Source organism: Lutjanus erythropterus, chromosome 7 (genome assembly GCF_056507025.1).
Source record: "Lutjanus erythropterus isolate fLutEry1 chromosome 7, fLutEry1.hap2, whole genome shotgun sequence".
Classification (NCBI taxonomy): Eukaryota; Metazoa; Chordata; class Actinopteri; order Lutjaniformes; family Lutjanidae; genus Lutjanus; species Lutjanus erythropterus.
In genome coordinates, this window is record NC_139323.1 from 41,952,397 (window position 1) to 41,976,409 (window position 24,013).

A 24,013-nucleotide genomic window follows, 5' to 3' on the forward strand; every position below is an offset into this window, starting at 1 on the left:
AAAACGTGTTACAGAGCATCATGGCTTTCAATGCATGACGCTGCCCCACCACATACAGCTGATGCACTTTTTTACTTTTTTTTTTCAGTCACAAATGCTGACTGAGTGACGTTAAAAGAAAAAAATTGATGTATCACAGCGGTAAACATGATCCTGTCACGACTTTTGTGGAACATGTTGCAGACATCAGATTCAGAATGACTGTATATTAACAAAAAACAATAAAGTTCATCAGTTTGAACATCAAATATTTTGTCTTTGTACTGTTTTCAATTAAAGATAGGCTGAAAAGGTTTTGCAAATTATTGCATTCTGTTTTATTTAGGTTGGAGTTGTATTTTGCTGTTGTTAGTTAGCTAACTTCGTCTTCCTAAGAACGCAGTGACAAAAAATAGATCAGCTTTTGAAACAAAAAAGTCATGTGGGAGGCAACCGTACGAATAAAAGCTCGAAAAGCAGAAATATAACTCTAAATTTTGATTCATAATAATATATAGTTATTTTCCTCCTTTTTTTGTTTATTTTGCTCATGTTTTTTTCTCATGTTATTTGAGAGTTTGGTCCATCACAGTTTTTTAACCATCAGAAGTCAGTCAGTTTCATGGGCTGGTTTTGGGATTGTTGCCTGATTTCATTGCAGCTTTTCTAAAAAAAATTCTAAAAGGGCATCTGCTGGGGCACTTTTACAGTGTTTTTTTTTTTTTTTCCAAACATTGGGGCATATTCCCCCCCCCCCCCCCCCCGAGTCACCAGTGACATTCACTGTTGGTTTGAGTCTGATCATGATGGAAAATACAGAATATCAGCAGACTGATACTTTAAACAAACTGTGATGATCATTTTTCAAGACGAGAATCAAAGTTTATTTTCAAATATTAGAATATTTAAATGATGTGTAAAATTAAAACCACACACACACACACACACACACACACACACACACACACACACACACACACACACACACACACTGGTGCAGCTGAGCTCTGAGTGCCACCCAGTGACAGGCCGAGTGTGAATATTGAACTGACTTATCTGGTGACACACCAGGCCTGACTGTCCAAATTAACACACACACACACACACACACACACACACACACGGATTATAGAGAGAGAGAGAGAGAGAGAGAGAGACAGACCACAGAGCCCTGGGATTTCTTTATTTAGTAGACCCCCCTCAGCACACACACACACACACACAGTTTGATGAAGCCTCCACCTTATCGCTGAAGTTTCCTCCTGCGCTCCGTTCCAACCGACGCAACTGTAATTTCATGCCTTCTGTGTTTCCCATGCAGACGTGTGTGTGTGTGTGTGTGTGTGTGTGTGTGTGTGTGTGTGTGTGTGTGTGTGTGTGTACAGGGTTTAGCCCCCTATCAACCTCCCAGAATACAAACTGTGTTGATTATTATTCAAATGTTTTGTCTCGTAGAACAGACGCCGCTACACGACAAACACGACGAGGAAAATTAAAAATGAAAAAAATAAAAACCACACACGTCACACTTCAGTCTCACAGGCGACTAAAACACTTTAAGAGCAGAGGTGAAGGCCTGCCAACCAATCAGCAGCCTCCTCAGCTGCGCTGCAGTCCCTCTGATGTCCACTAGATGCTGCTGTGATCAAACTGTGACTGTACTGAACGTGAATCATAAAATATTTCACTTTTTAACTGCTTTTGTTCAGAGATCCTGTCAATGATTCTACATGTCGTCTAAATGCAGAGTTACAGTTACTAATTACCTGTAATCAAAGTATCATAATATTTAAAAAATGTCTCAAAACAAGTAATTGATTAATTAATCCTGTCACACTCTCGTCAGTTGAAAATAATTTTATAATAATAATTTATAAATACTTTTTCAACTAGTGATCAATCTGGCAATAATTTTTCCACTAATCGATTAGTTGTTTGGTTCATAAAATGTCAGAAAATGTTGACAAATGTTGCTCAGTGTTTTATAGAAACAAAGAAACCAGAAAAAATCACATTTAAGAAGCTGGAGTCAGAGAATCTTTACTTTTTTAAGGAAAAATGAAATGAGTATTTGTAAAATGTTCCTTCCTTTGTTTTGTGCAATTTATTGATTGATTGATGACATTGTACAGAGCAACTATAAAATATTTGCCTTTCTGCTTTAAAAATAAAGTTAAAGCGACTGATCAAACTTGGTCGATGCAACAAGCCTTGAGAGTTCGCCAAATTAAACGCATGAAGAAAGAGAGAAACAGAAGTAACACAATCCCACAAAATAATGATGTAATATTTCTGATATGATGAAAGTATAGATTTGATAGTTGCAGATCTCTTTACAGCAGCATGAATAAAAATATTTAAAGTTACAATAAATGACTGGATGTTTTCATGTAACTAAGGAATACAGTTTATAAATATAGTTTTAATATACTGTCATTTTTAACGTATTTAAAAATCTAATTCTGTCCAAGCCCATTTTAACCCAGACAGAAAAACTGTCCAATCAGGGACCTCTGTCTGAAGAGCACAGTGCATGAGGTTTGTGTGATTTTATAGCTGGAAGTCGGCTTCATGCACCACGAAGCAGACGGGCTTTTCAGGAGGAGGACCACAAAGAGACCGGAGATAAAATGGAGCATTTCAGACAGAAGATGAATAAAGCCGCTGCAGCAGTGAACAAAATGAGAGAAATATTGTGTTTCTTGAACATTTAGGCATGTAAACCCCGCCAAAATAAAAGTATGACCCTGAGAAAGAGGATAATAATACATCCACTTCAATACTGGACATCAGTCGATTGATCAAGGTCCAGTTTTGGTTTCTCTGAAGTGGAATCTGCAGGTTTGTTTTACATAATTTAAGTAACTGGGATGTAAGAAACATTTCTTCAAAATGTTCTTTCTAATGACATCGGGGCACTGTTCTCCAAAAAACAATTTGGTAATGATACTTTTTCATTTGCTCTTTGCATTTTTATTTTATTCTTTCCTATTTGATGATTATTAGAAATATAAAACAAACTATCATTTATCATTTTAACAAACATTTGTAATGATAAAGCAGTACTTTATTTTATTCAAAATGCTGCTCAGTGGTTAAATCTCGACCGTGGAGGTCAGTCAAAACACGTCATAAACATGGTGGAGCATTAGGAAGAATTTTTTTTTACACAGTTTACAACCATCTTTCCGCTCCATCCGTCTCCGTGAGCTCTCCTCTGCAGGTCTCCCACAGTCGTGGTGGTCATGACCTGCACTGGATCAGCTGTTTGCAGCAGCCAAAAAAAAAAAAAAGCAAGATGTGCAGAAAAGCCCACTTCTTCGTGTGACCTCACCAGGCTGATCATGTGATCACACAGATCAAAAGCTCTTGTGTCTCAGTCAGTCAGTTCTCTGTTTCCTGAAGTTTAAAAAAAATGACAGGAACCAAAAATGTGCATTTTAAAAGTTGACAGAAACTTTTAAAACTGTAATATAATAAAGTCAGGAATATAAAAAACAAGCTTAAGAAGACAAGAACAAAATAAAATCTTTATAAATTTGATCTGATTGATTGATTGATTATTTTAAAATGACAGATGGGCTCTAATGGCCCAGCCCAGGAAGTGCTTTTTAAAAATAGGAACTGACCCTTCACTAAGCCCCGCCCTCCTTAGTTACTGTTGCTAAGCCTGCCAAGCTTTCCATTCTCACACTGTATTGCTGCAGTTTACAGTGATAACAGCAGCAGATTTAATATTAAAATTGTGAGTAAATGTTGAAACAGGAGGTCTGTGATTCCTTAGAGACATAAACAAAAGCAGATTCTCATTTCCAGCTGATGACGGTGGATTTTGTTGCTAAAATAAAGACTCACAAACAGATTTCATGAGTGTAGCTGACTGATGTAAGCTAATGCTAATGCTAACTGGACTTGAGTCAGCTGAGATCTGACACGTTTTAAAACAAGAACCCTGTGAAAGTGTTTATGTAAAGTTAGCTAACAGCCACGTACATGATATAACATTAATGCTAACAGACTGAGGCTAAAGCTAGCTTACATGTCAGCTAATACTGGTCAGATGGTGAAATACAGCAGGTATAGCTACATGATAGATGATAGATTTTGACCCAGTTGGACTGCGATTATGGAAGATAGCGAGATAAGAGCTAAGCTAACTCAGCTTAGACCTGAGACGGTGGGCCAGAGAGAGACGCATCATCATCGACCCACTTTGTATTTCTCTCCATCTTGAAGGTGTGCAGCATGAATCTGCATTTCATGAATCTGGGCGGTGGCGTCTTTTTTTTGTGGCTGCAAACGTTAGCATGTCTAGCTAACTAACGCTAGCTTTAACTTCACCTCCAGTCAAACTTGTTAGATCTCACTGCATCTGCATTTGTTCTGTGGAGGTTTGAGGAGGAGGATGTGGGCTGATGAAGAATCAGAGTGTGACAGCCCTAGTTACAGTTGCTAAGCTGTGATTAGACAGTTGCTGTTTGGAGGCGGGGCTTATTGAATGGGCAATTACTGGGTCCTAGAAGGATATAGGATCAACTTAACACTAAGTTAACTTTATCTCTTTCACACTGAATTAAAGGAAACTGGTGCATTCTGCAGAGTTGAGAGTTCTTGTGAAACAGATCGTGTCTAATTTTAAAACTTCTTTAAAAACTTAAAATACAGAGAGAAGAACTGAATTTTTGTTTTATTGCAGTTTCAGAGTTTAACAGAAACAAATGGACTCAAACATCACAGTCACACAAACGAGGAAAATAACATCATGATGATCCTGAGCTTCAGAAATATGAACGAGTTTAGTTAAAAAGAAAAGAACTGAGAGGGAAACAAGAGACGGAGAGAGATGAATTTTAAAAAGGAAACAACTGGACTGTGTGTGTGTGTGTGTGTGTGTGTGTGTGTGTGTGTGTGTGTGTGTGTGACAGTGTGTGTTGCTTCCACCTTTAACCTCGGCTGATATTCATCATAACAAGCTGTAACACAAACACTGGATGGCAGTGAGAAGAACCATCCTGAAACTATTAACACACTCCCCCTGTGTGTGTGTGTGTTTGTGTGTGTGTGTGTGTGTGTGTGTGTGTGTGTGTGTGTGTGTGTGTGTGTATGTGTGTGTCCTGTGAAGCGTGGTACAGTATGATAATTGAATTTTGATGAAAGCCACATGGCTGCTAACTCGACATGGAAACACAAAGACACACACACACACACACACACACACACACACACACACACACACACACACACACACACACACACACAGTGAGCGCCTGTTTCTGTGTTTCTGGATGATAATTAAACAAACTTGCTGCTCAGGATGTGAAAAAATCCTGCAGCTGAAGTTCAAATGTTTTCAGTCTTTTTAACGTCAAACTGAGGAAACAACCAGTGACTGAGCTGAACTGGTGTAACTGGTTCAACAACATGATGCGGCAGAAAACCAGTTCGTCTCTGTGGAATTTTGTTTCCACTCAGCGTTTCTGACCAAATTCTTTCTTCAGTGTTTCCCAACCTTTTTTTCTTTCTGTGGATCCACTTTTTTTGTCACCCAAATCAAAATACTCGATCAATAGTTGATCAGTCTGTCAATTATTTTCTCAATTATTACTTGTTTGGTCTATAAAAGTCAGAAAATGGTGAAACATTAATCCTGTCACAGTCTTGCCAGTTGGAAAATAAATCCAAACCGATGCGCTCCATGTTAAAAAGACAGAAAACTTATATTTTTGTTTCAACATTTGAGCTTTAACACAAAAAATAGATCCTGAGACAAAAAGTGTTACCTTACATTATTTATAGTTGCATCTAATTAATTAGTTATTTGTATTTACTGTCGGGAAATTGGAAATCAGGACCACTTTTAAAGTTTTATTGACAGAAATGTCCCACCAGAAGTTCAAATATCGCTACTTTTGGTTCAAACGGCCATTTTGGATTTTAAATCAATTTTATTTGTCCTTTAGATTATTGTGTTCATACACGTCCTATAATTTATAACCAAGTTGATGTTATTTTAATAAGTTCTCTGTACAATCAGATCAATTCAGTGTTCTGAAGCTGATAAACTTTTGAGAATGTGACAAATGAATTCAGAATCTTCAATAACCCCAAACCCACCACAATATTGTCCATATAGAATATTATGTTAATTATGCATGTTAGCATCCAGCAGGTTCATAATGCTGAGGAACAAACTTTACATTTCTGACATAAAACTTTCTAAACTCATCATTTCTGTGTTCACATTAGAGCTCGACTGGTTATTAAACAGATGAAGAAGAGGCTGAACCGGGTCTAATCGTTGTCACACAGCCTCACCTGTGAGTTATTTTAAACACTAATATCCACAGACGCCCTGAGAAGTCGGTGAGAAAAGAAAATCCTGGTGATCCATTTTCTGATGGATGATCCGGTCTGATCTAAACTGTTTACTCTCCTCTGTTTATGACTTAAAGCAGGTGGAAACAAAAAGTTTTATCAGGATAACTTAAATTCTTTAAAGTCAGCTTTGTTGATCTGTGGATATCAGAAAAAACTCTACAGAACTTTTTAAAGTCAGAGAATTATTTCTCAATGATCTAAAAAGCCAAATAAAATAGTTGGTGATTAATTTAATAATCAATTAATAACTGACTGATGGTTGCAGTTCTATAAAATATAAAATACCACAAAAAACCCTCTCAGCTCGTTATCAACAAAATGATGTAAAAATTCAACAGTCAAATGTATATTAACACAAAAAGAAACTTTATTTACAAAGTTTTCATGGAAAAACATCAGAACTTAAAGACAAAACATCAGAATATATTACAACCAAATAATATTAAATAAAACAGAAAACTGAGCAGCTGGACAGATGTGAAGATATAAATGAGACATAAAGTGATAAAAATCTGTTCAGGATTTTCACAGACATGAACTGAAGCCTGTTTCTTAACGTTCTAACAGGATGAAAACATGCAGAATGATTTCTGATCCCAGTCAGGTTGATGAAGGTTTAAATAAATGTCAGGATAAACTGTTTGTTTTCAGTTTCAGAGTCAGTGTGTCGATAAAGTTGAACTGAATGAAGACGGTGTGCAGTTTCCTGTAGGACGGACCTGGAGACAGAAAAACAAACAATCAGATAAACATTCATCATTTTATTCTTATGTTGATGTTTTGTTTTAGCAGCTGTGGAGACGTTCACAGGTTCTATATAAACAATAATTAATAAACAATAAATTCATTTTATCACCTCTGACACTTCCACTCTTCAGTCACAACCTACACGATCAATAATAATAACAATAATCATCAATATGGTCAGATATGAAACTGGACAAACCTGAGGAACAAAATAAACTCTGAACTGAACTGAGGCCTTAAAACAAACTAACATCTCTTCTTATTTAAATCTTCTCGAACTTCTGATACCATCAGATGTTAAATATTAATACTGTACTGTTTTAAACATCTGGTAACGAAAAAGTTATGATACTTTTGACTTGACTTTTTCTAACTGCTGCTCCAGAGCTGACCAGACTCAAGTCAGAAAGCTGGAACTCGACTTCCTGCTGCAGAACAAATTAAAAAACAGAAATCCTCTAGAATTAATTATATTTCAGCCATCGTCGCTTCTTTATTCCCAGAGAAACCGTCCTCAGGTTGACTTTTACACTCTGATATTTAACTGTCCTCACACAGCAGAGTGTGCGTGTGTGTGTGTGTGTGTGTGTGTGTGTGTGTGTGACCTTGAACTGTGAAGTTTAACTTGTGAACTCTTCTGTCTGAATCAGATCTGGGTTCTACAATCACAAAGTTTTCACTCATTTTTATTGAAGTCGCACAGTTACTTGAATATGTTTGAAACTGCACTACGGTAAAGTTTAACATCCACATCACAAAAATGGCTTTAAAAAACAAACAAAGTTAAAACATCATTATGCTGAAGCACTGTGCTGCTGCAGAGACGTCCTCACCTACAAGTCTCGTTCTCCAGATGTTAGAAAAGTTAGTTTGGTGCAAACAACATCATCATCAATTTTCTGACCAACATGAGCAGAATCTCACATTACGAGATCTCGCACCAAAAGCTGCAGGCTGTACCACATATATTAAGTTTTAAATATTAAAAGATCATTTTGGGATTTTATGAATCGATATCAGACCAGGCAAAGGAAAACTGACTCAAATCGATTAAGTCGAGTTTTATTCACATTTTAAGGATCCGGAAGTTGATTTTTTTATCTGAGAGTTTTCTGGATGTTTCTTTGACTGCGGCAGCTGCAGCGGCGCCGTCCTCCGTTCACAGACTAACTGTAGTTACACTCTGGACGAAAACAGACATGAGGCTTTAAAGGACACTTTGTGTTTGTCTCGTCTGTACAGACAGCTGTGAACTTCCTGCAGCTCTGCATCTTCAGGGAGAAAAAATCCAGTCAAAGTCTTTTCTGGACTCACAGGGTTCCTGTCGGTGTGTGTGTGGGCGTGTCCAGGTGTGGTCACAGAGACAGGTGTGGCTTCCTGTAGGTCTGGTTGGTGATGGACAGGCGGGTCAGCCGGGCTCCGTAATAATCCACGATGTAGTTTGATCCGTCTGCTGGACCCACGATCTGTGGGAGACAGAACCCAGAGAACAGGTGACGCTTCACACACAGGTGGGGAATCATGCTGCATTCAAGTGCTCCTTTGTTATTCTGACTACGGTGTGTTCATGAGCCTTAAGTCATGATGTGGAAACAACATGGACGCTACAAACTACAGGGTTGTTACTGTAGCATCTGTGTGATGATTGGCTGAGACGAACATCCCAGTAAAGAGACATGTTTCTGAAACAGTTTAGATTTTAAAGTGATTTTGTTCCTAAAAACATTAAAATATGTTTTTACCTGACTTGTCATCAGGGTTAATTTCCTCACTAATCCTGAGTGTATAAACTAAAAACACAAAAGGTTGAAAAAACCCAAAAGTTCAAGGCAACAGACTACAGTAGGTTTTTGAGTTTTGAGTCCTCAAATCAAATTCTTCTTTAGATAAACTTAAAGCTTTGAATATTAGAAACTCAAAACATTATATTTAAAAATTATTGAGCAGATTAACTGAATTGAAAGTAAAAGTTGAAATTTTAGTATTGTCAATAAAACTATTACATTTTTCAGGCACTAAAAAATACCAATGTCGCCATCTTTTGACTTTTTTTTAGCTTTTAAAACTCAAAGATTTACGTTTATCTAAAGTTACCTTGATGTTTTGAGTTGTCTCAACTGTTTTTTTTAATTTACAGCAGCTAACAGTTACAACCTTAAACCACTTCACAAATTACATGTGAGCAAAAAAACTGCCACGTAATGCGTGAATTAAAGTCGTCAAACATTTTCTTTCATCACCACATTTCTGCGTTTGTGACGTCAACAACTCGGCAGCTCATGTACCAAAGTTTCCGCAGACTTTCCCAGTTGTTGTTCTGATTTGACAGACGTTCACCCGACTTTTCCAGTCAGGAACTCATTTTTTTAGATTATTCAAACACCACATGAATGCAGGATGATATTTGAACATTTGATAACATTTGAAACTTCGACTCCGTTTACAGAAATAATATATTTTTTTAATGAATTAAGATTTTTTTCAGCAAAACTAGAGTTGGTGATTGTTTGAATAGTGGAAGATGGACCATGATGGATTTGTTGAGTTTATTTTGTTTCTGTAATAGTTTTAAAAATCATTAAGAAAGAAAAAGCAGTGTTGTCAAAACTTCTCCATTTTGCTGCAATTTCAGCTCATTTGGTTGAATTTCTACAAAACCAGCAGTGAGCTGAAGGTTATTCTGTTTTCTAAAATATTTACAAGTTCAGATAAATAACTAAAAATGATATTTTGTTCTCGTGGGATTTAAAATCTTCCATCTTCCAGGACGTCGGTGTTCAGTACATCACAGCCTGGTGGGTTAATGGTTACATTAACTGCTGTCACAGTCGGGTTTAAACTCCCGGCTCCGTCAAACATGGCCGACGATGTCCGACCATCCATCCATCGCCGGTCCCCTTCACACCTTCCTGTGATGGATCTCCCGCCTCTATTATCTAAAGCGTTTGAACAGGAAGGAGCGATTCGTCCCTTCACCTCCTGTTTCCCCCGCTCCATCCGTCTGTCTCCGTCCTCTCTGAGTCCATTAGGAACTTCAGGAAGCATCATTCATCCTGAGGGCCTCAGAGAGACGCCGCGCCGCACGATGGATGGACGTAAATAATAATCAGAAGGCCGACGCCTGTTTATTCATCAGCCGCGGTGCTCTTTCCCCCCCGCCGGGCAGTTAGCCGCTAAAATATGAGCCTCTGCCGCCTCGCGCCGCGCTGAAATGGATCCTCCGGGAAACAAGGAACTCTTCATCACAGGTGTCACTCTTAAAGAGGACATGAAAGAAGAAACACAGCGTGTGTCTGTGTGTGTGAGGAGGAAACATTCAGCTACACTCAGGTCTGAGTGTTTCTGAGTTTAAATCTCTGCTCTCTGATTGGACTGAACCAAGTCAGAGCATCAGCTCTACTTCCTGTTCTGCTTCAGTAAAAATGTACTTTTCTATTTTTATTTATACTAAAAGCTGAGTTTAGTCACAGACTCTGCTGAAGCACCTCATCATTTAGTCGACTGACAGAAAAATCAACTGACAAAACGGTTAAATCACCACCTGTTCATTCATGGAAGTGAACAGTTACAGATTCAAGACATGGAAAGAAGAATCACTTATAGGCTGAGAAAAACTTAAAGAAATAAAAATGAATCGACTACAGAGGCTTCACCTTTTCTTTTCTATTCTTTACTTTACTTCCTTCATTCTGTCCGTTGAACTGCACAAATGTGGCAGGATGAATGAAATAAGTGATGGATTTGATAACTTTTAATGTGAAAACCTCAAATAAAGTTAAAAAAAAAATCTCAAACCTGAAAGTTTATTTTTTAGCTGTTTAACTCAAGATCCACTCATGAGCTTTTTAGGTTTGTGTGAAAGTCGAAAGTAATAAAATATTTCTTGGCTTGGGGCAGTTGCTGGGCAACCAGCTGAGATCATGAGGTTTAGAGGTGCTGGTAGGAGGAGTTTTCCACACACACGTGTCGGCGCGTCGGTCCGGCACAGCAGCGTTTTCCCTGCCATTTAATTCAAGGTTGGCACGCGTTTATATTTTTGGCCGCTGCCTTTGCTAAAAAATGTGATCAAAACGTAGCTTTTTATACGAGAACTATTGCGCCATCGATCAGCAACTGTCTTGGTGCGTTTATATCAATCATGAACAAACGGGCTGAAACATTCAGTTTCTGCGAGATTATGGTAATCATGAGGCAAACAAACGTGTGTTTGTAATGAAAGCTTGGTTTCTACACGTGTTCGATTGAGGGGGAGAACGGGGGGGGGGGGGGTGTGTTACGGTTGACGTGGTTGGTGAGACATGGAGGACAGTCACACTCTGAAACACTTCGGAGCAACTCGGTGCATTTAAACTCATAATGGAAACATAAAGCATGATTTGACTCGGTGCGGCCAAAACTGACAGTAAAAAAACACAGCTGTTACCTTTGAGCCAGGCTAGCTGTTTCCACCTGTTTCCAGTGTTTATGCTAAGCTAAGCTAACCAACTGCTATTTGTAGCTTCATATTTACTGTACAGACCTGACAGTGGAATTAATCTGAACATCTGACTCTTGGACAGAAAGACAATTAATGTCAAAATGTCAAACAATCCAACAAAAACCCTCTGGTGTCACTTCCTGATGTCTCAAATGTCTTTCTCCATTTTCCATCTCAGTGAACTGAATCTCTGCAGACAAAACATCCGAGGAGGCCTGTTTTTCTTTCTTTCTTTTTTTTTTTTTTTTTTACTATTTTACTATAGAACAGACCGTTGCTATGAAGAACGGACCGTTGCTATGGATGCAGTTCTAATCATAGAGTCTGGAGGAGCAATAAGATGATTTTTAATATATAAAATGTTTGGTAGGTCAGTGTGTAATAAACGTGATGATGTACAGTGAGCAGGTCTTCATTCATTCCTTCCTACATTTCTCATCGGGATCCTGCATCACTCTGTCAAGGTCTACTTCTCAGTAAGGACCTGCTCACTGAATGTTAGCTCTTACATAATTACAATTTCAAGCAGTTTCAAGTACTTAATTTAAAATCCAAGCACTATTCAAACCTTAAAACACTTCATTAAAAGTGTTTTCAAGGATTTCCAGCACCTGTAAGAACCCTGTGACTCTCATTTTACTGTAAATGTCTGACCAGAAACGTTTAGAGTAATAATTTGAAAAAAGAATCACAGTAAAGAGTGAAACAGCAGTTTCTCCTCAGTTACTGGTTGGACCGTTGCTTTAAGAAGAAACCTGAGAGATCAGACCTGAACCCACCTGTGTGAGCGGGTCTGTGACTCACCTGCATGGCGATCAGTATGAAGTCGATCAGAGTGCCGATTCCACAGAAACCGACGGTGCAGAACTTCAACAGTCCTGACAGACACAGACAAGACAAAGATCTCATCCAGGACAAAGTGACTCTGACAGTTTAACCACAAGTCAATAATCAATCACATTCAAATTAGAGCTGCAACTAACAGTTACTTCCATTATTGATCAATGTGTTGATTATTTTCTCTATTAAGTGATCAGTTGTTTTGGGGAGGATTTTTTGATTGATTTTTAATTGCCTCATTGTTGAATGTAACAAATTAATTTAAAAACTGTCAACCTTCAAACCCTGGAGGTTTGGGAAACACTGATTAATATTTTGCACCATTTTCTGACATTTTATCAACCAAAAAAACTGTATATCAAATAACAGAGTAATAATAGAATAATAGACAAAATAATAATAATTAACCAACAGTGTAAAGAATCGTTATTTGCAGCCGTAAACTGAACATGTTGAGCTCCACTAACCAGCAGCTCAACCATCAGGACGGTGTCTGTTCATATCGAGTCTGTAATGACCTCTGCAGCCTGTAGGAGGCGCTATCAAACCTTTACACTGTTAAATCTTATTTTCTGGTCATATCTCTGTGTGTTTGTGAGGTTGCTGCTGCTGTGTGAAGCTCGTTAACGAACCCGCCTGGAAAATTAATTTTTCATAAATAAATCTGACTTGGCTCGACTCGGCTCAGCTTGGCTCGGTCCGGACCGACCGGTGCCAAATCAGGCCAGGTGTTCATCAGTGCAGCTGTCCTCCATCCAAACACACACACGTGCACGCACACGCACACGCGCGCACACACACACACACACACACACACACACACACACACACACACACACACACACACACACACACTCTCTTGCAGCCTTTCAGCCTTTGTATTGTTGCAGGTGTCTCATTAAAAGAAGGATGAGAGCGACTCAGGCTGCTGATAATAACTCACCCTTGTTCTGGTAATCATAACTGTTATTCTTTGGATTATTATGGTCTGTTGTGTGCAGATCAGTGACAAACAAAGACTAATTGAAATTAATTTGAATTCAGGCTGGAAATCCACGAAAATAAGGAAACAATTAAAACTCAACGCCTCCCGTTTCCGTCAGTACAGTCAGACTTCCTGTAGGACGAGTGCGTTGAGCTGCAGGTCCTCTCGTGTCCACCAGGTGGCTCCACAAACACCCCGACTGTATTGAACGAATGTGAAAACCTCAAACTAAATTTTCCAAAATCGACGGTTTTACAGACGTTCAGCTCTCAGTGGATAAATTTACTTCCTCTCACGTGATTCTGAGTGGAATAAATGATGTCTTTGAGATATTAAAGGGCCAGTTCACCCAAATAACAAACCACACTATACTTTTCTGCGTTATCTGTCCAGTCACATCGTTTTTGTTTTGCGGTTTTCCTGTTGTCTAATCATAAGACCTTTTTAACACCAGACCTCTTTTTTAATGCAATTAATTTTGCACATTTATAATATTTTTCAAACCTGTATCCAGTCAATGTAAACTCTTTCACCAACAATTTCACTGAGTTCTGCTTCTGACATGAACACATCTGACCAATCAAACTGCATGTTGACTAAACTGGTCACCATTCACTTCCATTGTTTGGGAGATTCTGCAGAGCTGTTTTCCTGTGAAACTCCAGCAGGATTTTGTGGACGAAAACACTTTCAGTCAGCATGAGGATGCATAGATAATGAATTTTCATTTTTGGGTGAACTATCCCTTTAATCAAACACCGGAGCAGGCAAATATTAACTGCCAAATCTTGACAACCAATTGATCAAATCAAAGCATTTTATTTACAGGCATAACAATTTATTTGTGTCACGCTTGATGTGAATTGAAATTTCACCTGTGAATTATCTATAATTTCATGTCATTTATTCATGTCACTGTTGGTGTGTAAAGGCCTTTACGTTGGGAAAAAGTTGTAAACCCAAACTACATTATTTATCCACTAACCCGACTGTTAAGTTTGTTATCAATACCTCAGATGGACTGAAAGTGTCTGGACTGTACAGCTGCAGCAGGAGTTCGATTTCAAACAAGGCTGCTGGTTAATCACAGCCTGACATGAGGCTGACTGTACAGACAGTTAAGTGGAGCCTCACCATCACTGCTGGAGTTCAGGCAGACAGCAGAGACCATTATTGTTCAGAACATCATCATGAAGGTGTTAGCTGGAGCTAAAAGTCCAAACTAAGGCTAACTTAGCTGAACCGAGCTAACATCACAACCTGTGTGTACTTAACGTTGGTGTTACTGAACAGTTTGTCTGTGGACGTGAGCTGCAGGTGTCTGGGTCAGAGTGTGTTTGACAGACCTGAAACTGAAACTTAATCATGAACCAAACTGCTGAACTTTTTTATTTTAAAGTAAGAGAAGATCTAAATATTTATAACGTAAAGATCAAAGTCTGAGCTGTGACGTTCTTAAATGGACACTGTAATCTGGAACACCGGTGTCGTCACATGTTTAATAAAAAGGTGGTGTGTGTGTATGTGTGTGTTTGTGTGTGTGTGTGTGTGTACCTAGAGCAGGATATCCCAGGTAGAAGCGGTCTGCTCCCAGCCATCCCAGAAACAGGGACAACGCCACGGCTACTTTGTAGGAATAACCGCTCCTGAGAGGAAATACATGATTATTATTTTCATAATCATCAATGAAAACATAATAATTATCATAATCAATCAAAATAAATTATAATGAGTCTCATTCTTCATGTTGTTGTCAAAATGCAGTTAAGTCTCCAGAATGAAGTAACAAAAATCTGATAATTCAACGCTGCAGCCGACAGTTTATTTGTTTCCACAGGAAGCTGAAAGTGTGTGTGTGTGTGTGTGTGTGTGTGTGTGTGTGTGTGTGTGTGTGTGTGTGTGTGTGTGTGTGTGTGTGTGTGTGTGTGTGTGAGCACTCACACGTTCCTGCAGGGGATGGATTTGTTGAAGCCCACCTCCTCCCCGCTGAACCTGAACTCCGTCCCGTTCAAGAGCCGACAGCTGATGTTTGGAGCTGGGAGGCACTCCACTGAAAACACACACACACACACACACACACACACACACACACACACACACACACACACACACACACACACAGAGAGAAACACACACAGACAGTTGATCAGAGTCTGTCTCAGTTTGTTTCAGCTCATTTTCATTTTGTATTTAACTTTTTAAATCAGATTTTTGTGTCTTTTTGTGATTTTTTTGTTGACTTTTACATATTTTAATGATTTTCATGTATTATTATTTTAAGTTGCCTTGTTGTTGGAACAGTTCATCTCTCATTCTTAACATTCTGGGGGGAAAATGTATTTTGAGGGTGTTTTGATTTTTATGCTGGAAAAACATATTTTAAAAGATCAAACTCTTTTCTATTAAACCTCGTAACAGGACAACCTCCTCGTGATTAAAAGCTTTATTCAATGAAGACGTGAATTTCATCAGATCTGACGGAATCGACAAAATGTTCCACGTTTTCATTTCACAGCGTCGTCGCAGTGAGCAGCCATTTTATTTTTTAAAGTGTCTCAGATTCTCTTAATGTGAATCAAAATACACATTTTAAAATCATTGATTTTTGTTTTAGAAGGACGACAGAGTTGACATGATATGGTTGAGACACATCTAATAGAAATATTATTGATTAAATTTATCTAAAAATATAAAATTTACCAGTGTTTCAACAGTATTCCTGCCTTTTAAAGCAGGAAGTGAGACAGGGGTCCTCAGGGTATAGCTGATCCTTTTTATGCCTGATTAAATCATCTGGGACACAACTTTAAACTTTAAAGGACCAACATTTCATAAAAAACAAAGATGATTATAACGTCATCAGTCGGTAAAGTTAGTCTGAGATTGTGAAGGATTTTAACAGATTTTTAAATTGTCTGAAGTTGTGAATTCTTGTCTGGAACTGTCTGGCTGTTTTCTCACAAAAAGACACTTTAGAAATTTGAAAATTAAAGCAAAACAAAACATTTCATCAGTTACATATATTTAATTTATATCAACCCTTAAAACATAAATTTTCATTAAAAAAAACTCAAACTTCAGACCATGGAGGTCAAAGGTCACGAGATGTTATAACAACAAAAAGACATCTGAAAAAGACGGAAATGATAACTGCTTTTGTTGGATGATATATTGTCCCACAAATAATTACAATAAATGATATTATCATTTTTAAAGACCACTGTAATGTCACTGATATGATAATATGATAGTATAATAACCATAGCAGCAATTCATTTATTTATTGATTATTTAACTAAATTGCCAACTCGTTTAATGATTTATCAGTTTGAGTCATTTTTAAGAAAAAAGTCATAATTATCTGATTCAGGGTCGGGGTGGGACTCATTTTCAGCCCGGGGATTTCACCAGACCAGCCCTCATGCACACGCGTGCGCGTAAAAAAGCGTTTTTCCGTTTCTCCGATAGGGCATTTTTTACTAGAATAATGGCTTGGTTTTTATGGCGCCGCGGCCGCCGTGGCCCAGGAGCGCAGCGGCCGTTCGGTGATTTCCCCGGTACTCCCTATGGCCACCCCGAGCCTGATCTGATTCCAGTTTATTAAATCTGAAAATTTTATGACAATAAAATGAATATCTTTGACTTGTTGGCAAAACAAGATTAATCTAATCAATTAATCAAGAAAATAACCGACAGATTAATTACAGTAAAAATAATCATTAGTTGCCCCAATGATAATCCAAGTACACTCTTTCAAAGAGCATGTTCAGACATGAACATGAAAAATATCCTAAATAAATGAAACATAAATGTATTAAAACTACACATGACAGCTGAGACAATAAATAAAACGGGCTGCTGGGCTCTGTTAGCAAATATTCCACTTAAATAAATATTAAACATTTGGCACAAAATATTGGGGACAGACTTTTGCAGACAAACACACATTGTACAATAATTTAATAATATAATCATCACGACACAGAAAAGTGGCTAATCATCATTTTCAGCGTTGAACTGAGGGTTCAGTTGTTTTTCAACCTTCTTCGTTTTCAGGTCACAGATGGATCATGTGACATCAGAATGATTAGTGCATCATAAAGACGTCTTGCGGCGGCGGCGGCGGCGTGTATCACTCACCCCAGGCCGTCATGTCCTTGCAGTTCTCCGGCTCCTGAGTGGCTTCATCGATCTTTGGGGGTTTACACAGATACCTGAGGAAGAGGAGGAGTGAAGGAGCCCAAACACACAGAATCTACTAAACTGTTAGTTCACACCATGTTTTTATCTTGATCTTCACTGTAGATCTTTAGCGTGGCGACACGTTCATGTGCACGCTGTCTGAACTGGGTGTGTGTGTGTGTGTGTGTGTGTGTGTGTGTGTGTGTGTGTGTGTGTGGTGTGACCGTGTGAGTGAACGATATGTCTGGGCTTTAGGAGACTTTACCTCCAGTAGTCTTTTGTGGACTACAAAACTAAACCTGACCTTCAGTCTGCATGAGGGTGAGGAGATGATGACTGAATTTTCAGTTTTGGGTGGACTATCCCTTTAATGCATCTTTTCAACATTAATAAGCAGCTGACACATTTATCCTGACAGTTTCTTCTGCTATAAGCTGATTTCACAGTTAAAATACAGTACAGGCAACAACAGCGTTTTCTCTTTAAGAATATGTCACGTGAATAATTCCTACAAAAATAACAAAACTGTTTCTTCTGTTATGAATGCTGAACGTTAAAAAATCAGAACTATCCCTTTAATGTAGATCCGTTTGTGAAGGCTGAAAACTGAAGTGACAGTTTGTAGTTTGAAGTTTCCTCTTTTTCCTCTTTTTCCTCTCTGATAGACAAAAACTACAATAAAGAGCAGCAGTAAACACAACACAGACACGAATGACAGACTTCAGTATCATATATATGTAGTTACATCTAAAGTACTGACAGATTTATGGAATATCTGATAGACTTCCGTTTGTGATTTGTAACTTAAACATAAAGCTTAATGTCTTTACAGAATATTAATTAAAGTCGATATCATGAAATTAAAGTCTTCAAAAAACAATAAAACAGCTGCTAACAGCTGTCTCAGACGCCTGATATTTGTGAATGTAACGTTTTCGTCGTTAAGCTAGCTGTTGCTAATGTTAGCTGCGACCTCCTTCGGGTGAGTGATCGTCCGTCAAATCAGAGTGACGTCACTGATCAATAATCAAAGGATACTGTCCGAGTCTCAGGTTTTCACAGCTGTCCACCTCCTCCGACATGACGAGCTTTAAATCAGAGTAAACGAAGTAAAACAACAGACTCCAGAGCCCGGAGCGTAAACACAGCAGCCGTCTCCGGGAGGCCGCCATGTCTGATGCTGTGTCACGTGACAGAGTGATGCGTTCAAAACTATCTGAAAAATGTCAATTCAAGCGCATAAAGATAGAAATACAGGTTTATCATTTATGTATATTACAAGATGAAAGTGTTCTGGTTCAATAACATGTGAGCGGCGTGTTATTGACTCTATTTTTTATTCTCAGTGGCTAACAAGACTTTGCATTTAATGCGAACTTCACTGACTTAATGATATTACATACAGTTTATTTTTATAATAAATTTTTCAAAAGGGTTTTATTGTCGTGGGAAACAGACGTTTACATCGTCAAAGAGTGTGTGAAATAAAAACAACAACAATAACAACATTTACATGAACAGAAGAACTGTGATTTAGCTGTGATACGTACATTATATTATTATTTGTAGATATACACTATAACTCTTCTAGAAAGTACTGAGAAAATATCAGATTTGTAAGATAAATTGTTTTATTTAGTTGTTAGTAGTTGTTTTATTGTTATATATATCAGATTTGTAAGGTAAACGTTTTATTTCAATAACATATGTGTTTTTGGCTTTATATTTATTTTATATGGCTAAAAACCGTTGTCCGTTTATGTAATCTCATTGCATGTTTTTTAAATAAAATGATTAAAAAATGTCCAAAAGACATACAAACTACAATTTCATAAAAAAATTCAATAACTAATAAGAAAATGTGTAACATCACTGAGAAATGTCAAATTTGTCTCACAGGGCACACACATTTTCCACGTCAATTCAAATCTCAGAACATGAACATTACGAAGAGCCAATGTTTCCGACCGTACTCGAACTCAGCATTAAAGCGACACTGTGCCAAACTGGATCCAGTTCATGTGAGTTTTGCACCAGTTTTAAACCATTCAAAATCTGTCTGTTTTCTATGAATTCATCGCCTAGTCTCGGTTTCATCATCAGACTAATTATCCGACCGAGATATCATCACACGAGTTGTTTTAGAACTAATTTAACGAGCTAACTTTAGCATGCTAACGGCTAACAGCCAACTGTTAGCGAGCTGCTGTTCACTTCTGATCAGGCTGATGGAGGAGAAGCGGTTTAAAGATGTTTCAGCTCAGTTAACGGTTATAAAAACACGGAAAAGTTCAGTTTGATGTTGTCGCTGAATGGGGAATATGTGTTTTGTGTGTTAATTGTTCTTTTTATTTGGTTTAAGAGTTTTTTTTCTTGTGTTTTTAAAGTTTGATGCACCTGCTGAGAGTTGAACCTGCTGACACAAACTGATTTAAAGCGTTTAATTGTCACCTTTTAAAATGATATCGTCAGAATATACAGAATGTGATGTATTTATTGATTAGTTAGTTTTGTCGTATGGTTTCATCCCCTCCCCTCTGAGCCGCTCAGTTTCACTTCCTGGTTTCTCAGGTGAGCTCACAGGTGAGCGGCTCCCGCACACAATCACTGATTTCAGAGTTTCAGGTTTGTTTCTGTCTCGTTATGTGAAGTGAAGGTTGTGAATTTTGCGTGTGTTTGGTTTTTCCACCTGTATGTGCTGATAAAGTGGTTCTGACTGTGTAAACAGGCTGATAAATGCTGAGCCAACAATGTGATAACGACCTGTGGTGCAGAAACAGACACCTGAATGCAGCACAGAGGCCATGTTAGTGTTAGAAATCAGCTGTGCTCACATGTGGAACTTCAACTTTGGTTCTATGTTTTCAGGTGTCTCATAAATCAGCAGGTGAGGCTCATACAGGTGAGCTGAGAGTGAAAACAGAGAGCTGTAGAGAGACAGAGACAGATCAGCTGACTGCTGGAGAACATGATGTTGTTGTTGTTGTTGAGAGGAGAATCATCTGTGAATCATCTGGGAAAAGATTTTCCCAAACAGGCTGTCAGCAGATAATTTAGGAGTGTTTGTGGCTGCTGGTTTACTCCTGAAATACATGGTACTGAAATGATTCATCAACAGTTTTGATTAGCAACCAAAGTTAAAGGGAAAATTCACCACTTTTCATATTTTCAGTCAGTGTTGTGTGTAAAAGTTGTCTTCAGTGCTGCTATATTTATGGAGAAAGATGAGTTCTCTTATTGAAAAATGGGCCTGTTCAGATGGTAACTGCATGATATGGTAAAAAAAAAACAAAGCTGCAATTATTTTGACTGAAACTGCGATACGTGATACGATTAGTGGAAAGGATTGTTCTTGCATTTTCATTTTTTCACTTTTACTGAAAAAACAAAAAACAAAAACAAAGCAGTCTGGAGTTCAGTAAAAAAATATGTTCATATTTGACTTAAAAAAAAACAGATTTTCTTGTGTATTTGTTGAAGAAAATATTCAGACTTAACAAGTCATTAGACTTTAGACCTAACCTTTACTATTTTCCTTCAACTATTTAGATGATATGGATGTGAACCTAATATTTATCCTAATATGCACATCTGATGACCATTTCATTACTTTTTTTGCGGGGGGTAGATATATTTATTATAGGATGATGATATATGCTGACACTTGCTTTTGTCAGTTTTTTTTACTTGTGGTGTATCTAAGATAAAATACATATTTAAGATTTATTGAATTTTTTTCAGCTTGATTGTCTGACTGATGACACGTTAATCAGATTCAGGTGTAGATCTGTCTCAGCATTCCTCTGATTGGCTGATTGAAAATGGAGGCAGTCTTAAAGATTGTATGTGTGTGGAAATGTTTGGATGCTGCCAGTGAACCTGATGGAGATCATTTAGTCCGAAACGTTGATATTTAATAAATATATCAGCAGAATGTGAGACAGCGTGCAGGAGTTTCTCTGATTGTCTTTGAACTGAAAAAACAACAACTTTAAATGATGTAGACCAGTGATGCCCAACCCTGGTCCTCAGGGACGTCTGTCCTGCATGTCTGAGATGTTTCCTTGCTCCAACACACCTGATTCAAATGATCAGGTTGTTGTCAGGCTTCTGCAGAGGCTCGATGATGAGCTGATCATTTGAATCAGGTGTGTTGGAGCAGAGAAACATCTCAGACATGCAGGACAGACGTCCCTGAGGACGGGGGTTGGGCACCACTGATGTAGACGTTCTGGTCCTGGGAATTTTTTTTTTAATATTGCACTGGGCCATATAGTGATTTCCTTCCATTTGAACTAGTTTGTCAGGATTAATCCAGTATAAAGTCCAGTTCCACCAGTAGTCACGTCAGACTCCGCAGTCTGCTGAGAACACGTTCTCTGGTTAACAAGAACTCTACTGTTTGCAGTCAGTAATTAATTCCAGTTGTTCTCTTTTACTGTTTCTTGTTTGATGTGGAGCTACTGTCTGTCCAACTACACTTCCTGCAGATGTTTCACATTAAAAGCCTCCAGCAGCACAAATATACAGCCTCCCCGTCCTGGTCGGCTTTTAAACACTGAATTATAAAAACACACAGCAAATTAAATGTGATAGAAACTGAGTCAGTGGAAAAACTCAGAGCGTCAGAATGCTGAGTAAGACATGACTCAGTGGTTATAATGATGGAGTTGGTGAATTTATAATGTGAGCCATTAGAGTACAGATAACTTTGAACCCTTCACAATGTGTTTTACCCAGCAGTCATTTGTTGTTCATGCTAGAGGAGAGTAATATGACCAAAATCTCATGTCTGATCAGAGCATTTCATGTCCAGAGAGATGATTGATCCATAGACAGATCTGTGTTGTTACTGTGCTTGAAAAACACAAAAATCTGTTAGCAGATTTAGCAGCTCTTTAGCAATGTGCAGCATAAAAATGTAATAATGACAGACAAACGCAAATAAAACAAAAAGCAAAATGTACACAAAAATGTTTCATATCACAATATAACATACTTTTCTGTAAATTCAATGAATGAATAGTTTCGATGTGCAACTAATGGTTATTTTCTTAACTGATTAATCTGTTGATTATTCTCTTGATCGATCGATTAGTTGTTTGGTTCATAAAATGTCAGAAAATGGTGAAAAATATTGATCATTGTTTCCCAAAGTCCAACATGACGTCCAAAAATATTCACATTTAAGAAGCTGAAATCAGAGAATTTAGACTTTTTTTTAAATGAAAAGATGATTCAAAATGATTAATTGATTGTCAAAATAGTTGTTGGATAATTTAATGGTAGATTAATAATCAGTTAATTGTTGCAGCACTAGTCTGTGGTAATATTTGCAAATGACAGTCTCCTGTCAGACCTTTCATACCTAAATCACGTCTGAGTGACAGTTAGCTTCTCTGTTTTAGGTACGAGCTCCCTGTTTTGTCTCAGCTGGTCAGAATCCTTCTCCTGTTCAGAATTACTCTGTTCTGTGTCACGTTCACTGTCCTCCATGTTTGTTTGTGTTGCCTTCATGCAGATTTCCTGCCTGGCCTGCATCCATGAGTGTGATTTAAACTGCAGGGCACAATATGAAATAATACGTTTTTCTATTGTCACATCGTATATCGTCACATCAGACAGCCCTGGTTCCTGCTCTCCACTGTTTGAAATAAAAATGAAATAACAGATGTTGTTCTCTGTTCTTCTCTGTCAGATTGATCCAGAACAACAGACAGACAGCGAGGGACGAAGATGTTTGAAAATGTCCCGACAGGTAAATCCTCTCCGCTGTTCATCACGTCAGGACCCTCAGATATGATCATGTGTAGTTATTTCTACATCCTGTGTTTGTCCTCAGTGTCGTCAGCGGAGCGTCAGCAGGTACTGGGAGCTCTGGAGCGTCTGCAGGCCAAACTGGTCCAGAGGGAGGAGTGGACCCACAGTGACACCCTGGGAAACCTGAGGGAGACCCTGCAGAGTCCTCTGTTCAACCACATCCTGACCCTGCAGCACTCCATCAAACAGCTCCGCAACCAGGTGAGACACGAAAACCACATCCTGACCCTGCAGCAATCAGAAACCAGATCAAAAATCAGATTAGAAACCAGATCAGAAACCAAGCGAGACACGAAAACACTCAGAAAACAGGAAACTGCGATTTGAAAATTGCAGAAAGCCATATTCTGATTTTGGTAAAAGTTCGATTTGCAGCCCTAAAATTTGACGCACATTGAAACTGATCTTGATTTTTTTGAGGTTTTTGTTTGTTCATGATTAGATGAGCTTCTTTTGTTGATGTGGTATCTTTTTGAAATAAAAGACAACTAAAAACAGCGATTTCAGTATGATGTGACTAACAGTGTGTGGATGCAGACTGAATGTTGTCAGTGACAGGTTGTTCTTGTCAGGTTGCTTTACATCAGCAGCTGTTTCACTGGCTC

At 38.2% G+C, this 24,013-nt stretch overlaps 2 protein-coding genes across 3 annotated transcripts in view; one reads left to right on the forward strand and one right to left on the reverse strand.

Moving 5' to 3' along the window:
• Positions 1-8,202: 8,202 nt before the first annotated feature.
• tm2d1 (TM2 domain containing 1) lies at positions 8,203-18,792 on the reverse strand. Of its 2 annotated transcripts, XM_084723835.1 has the most exons (6): positions 18,627-18,792; positions 17,547-17,620; positions 15,348-15,456; positions 14,961-15,052; positions 12,386-12,459; positions 8,330-8,570 (listed from the first exon to the last, which is right to left on the reverse strand). In XM_084723835.1, exons 1-6 carry the CDS (start codon positions 18,758-18,760, stop codon positions 8,460-8,462), a joined length of 594 nt encoding a protein of 197 aa, XP_084579961.1. In that variant the 5' UTR covers positions 18,761-18,792; the 3' UTR covers positions 8,330-8,459. The 2 variants fall into 2 exon arrangements, with proteins under 2 accessions (XP_084579960.1, XP_084579961.1); XM_084723834.1 differs by lacking the exon at positions 12,386-12,459 and having other exon boundaries at positions 8,203-8,570; positions 18,627-18,773.
• Positions 18,793-19,556: 764 nt separating this feature from the next.
• Positions 19,557-24,013, forward strand: part of patj (PATJ crumbs cell polarity complex component) — a 146,381-nt gene continuing 141,924 nt past the window's right edge. Inside the window, exons 1-3 of the mRNA XM_084723836.1 lie at positions 19,557-19,609; positions 23,287-23,346; positions 23,431-23,609. Coding sequence (XP_084579962.1) covers positions 23,325-23,346; positions 23,431-23,609 — 201 coding nt within the window. The 5' untranslated portion in view covers positions 19,557-19,609; positions 23,287-23,324. The remainder of the gene's footprint in view (positions 19,610-23,286; positions 23,347-23,430; positions 23,610-24,013) is intronic.

What these genes read in the sequence shown, in the direction of transcription:
- tm2d1 (XM_084723834.1), bottom strand. Translation starts at nt 18,760, where the DNA reads ATGGCGGCCTCCCGGAGACGGCTGCTGTGTTTACGCTCCGGGCTCTGG. An exon ending in CAAGGACATGACGGCCTGGG is followed by an intron (nt 15,457 to 17,546) that starts GTGAGTGATACA and finishes GTGTGTTTTCAG; the next exon opens with TGGAGTGCCTCCCAGCTCCA. An exon ending in TCCATCCCCTGCAGGAACGT is followed by an intron (nt 15,053 to 15,347) that starts GTGAGTGCTCAC and finishes ATTTCCTCTCAG; the next exon opens with GAGCGGTTATTCCTACAAAG.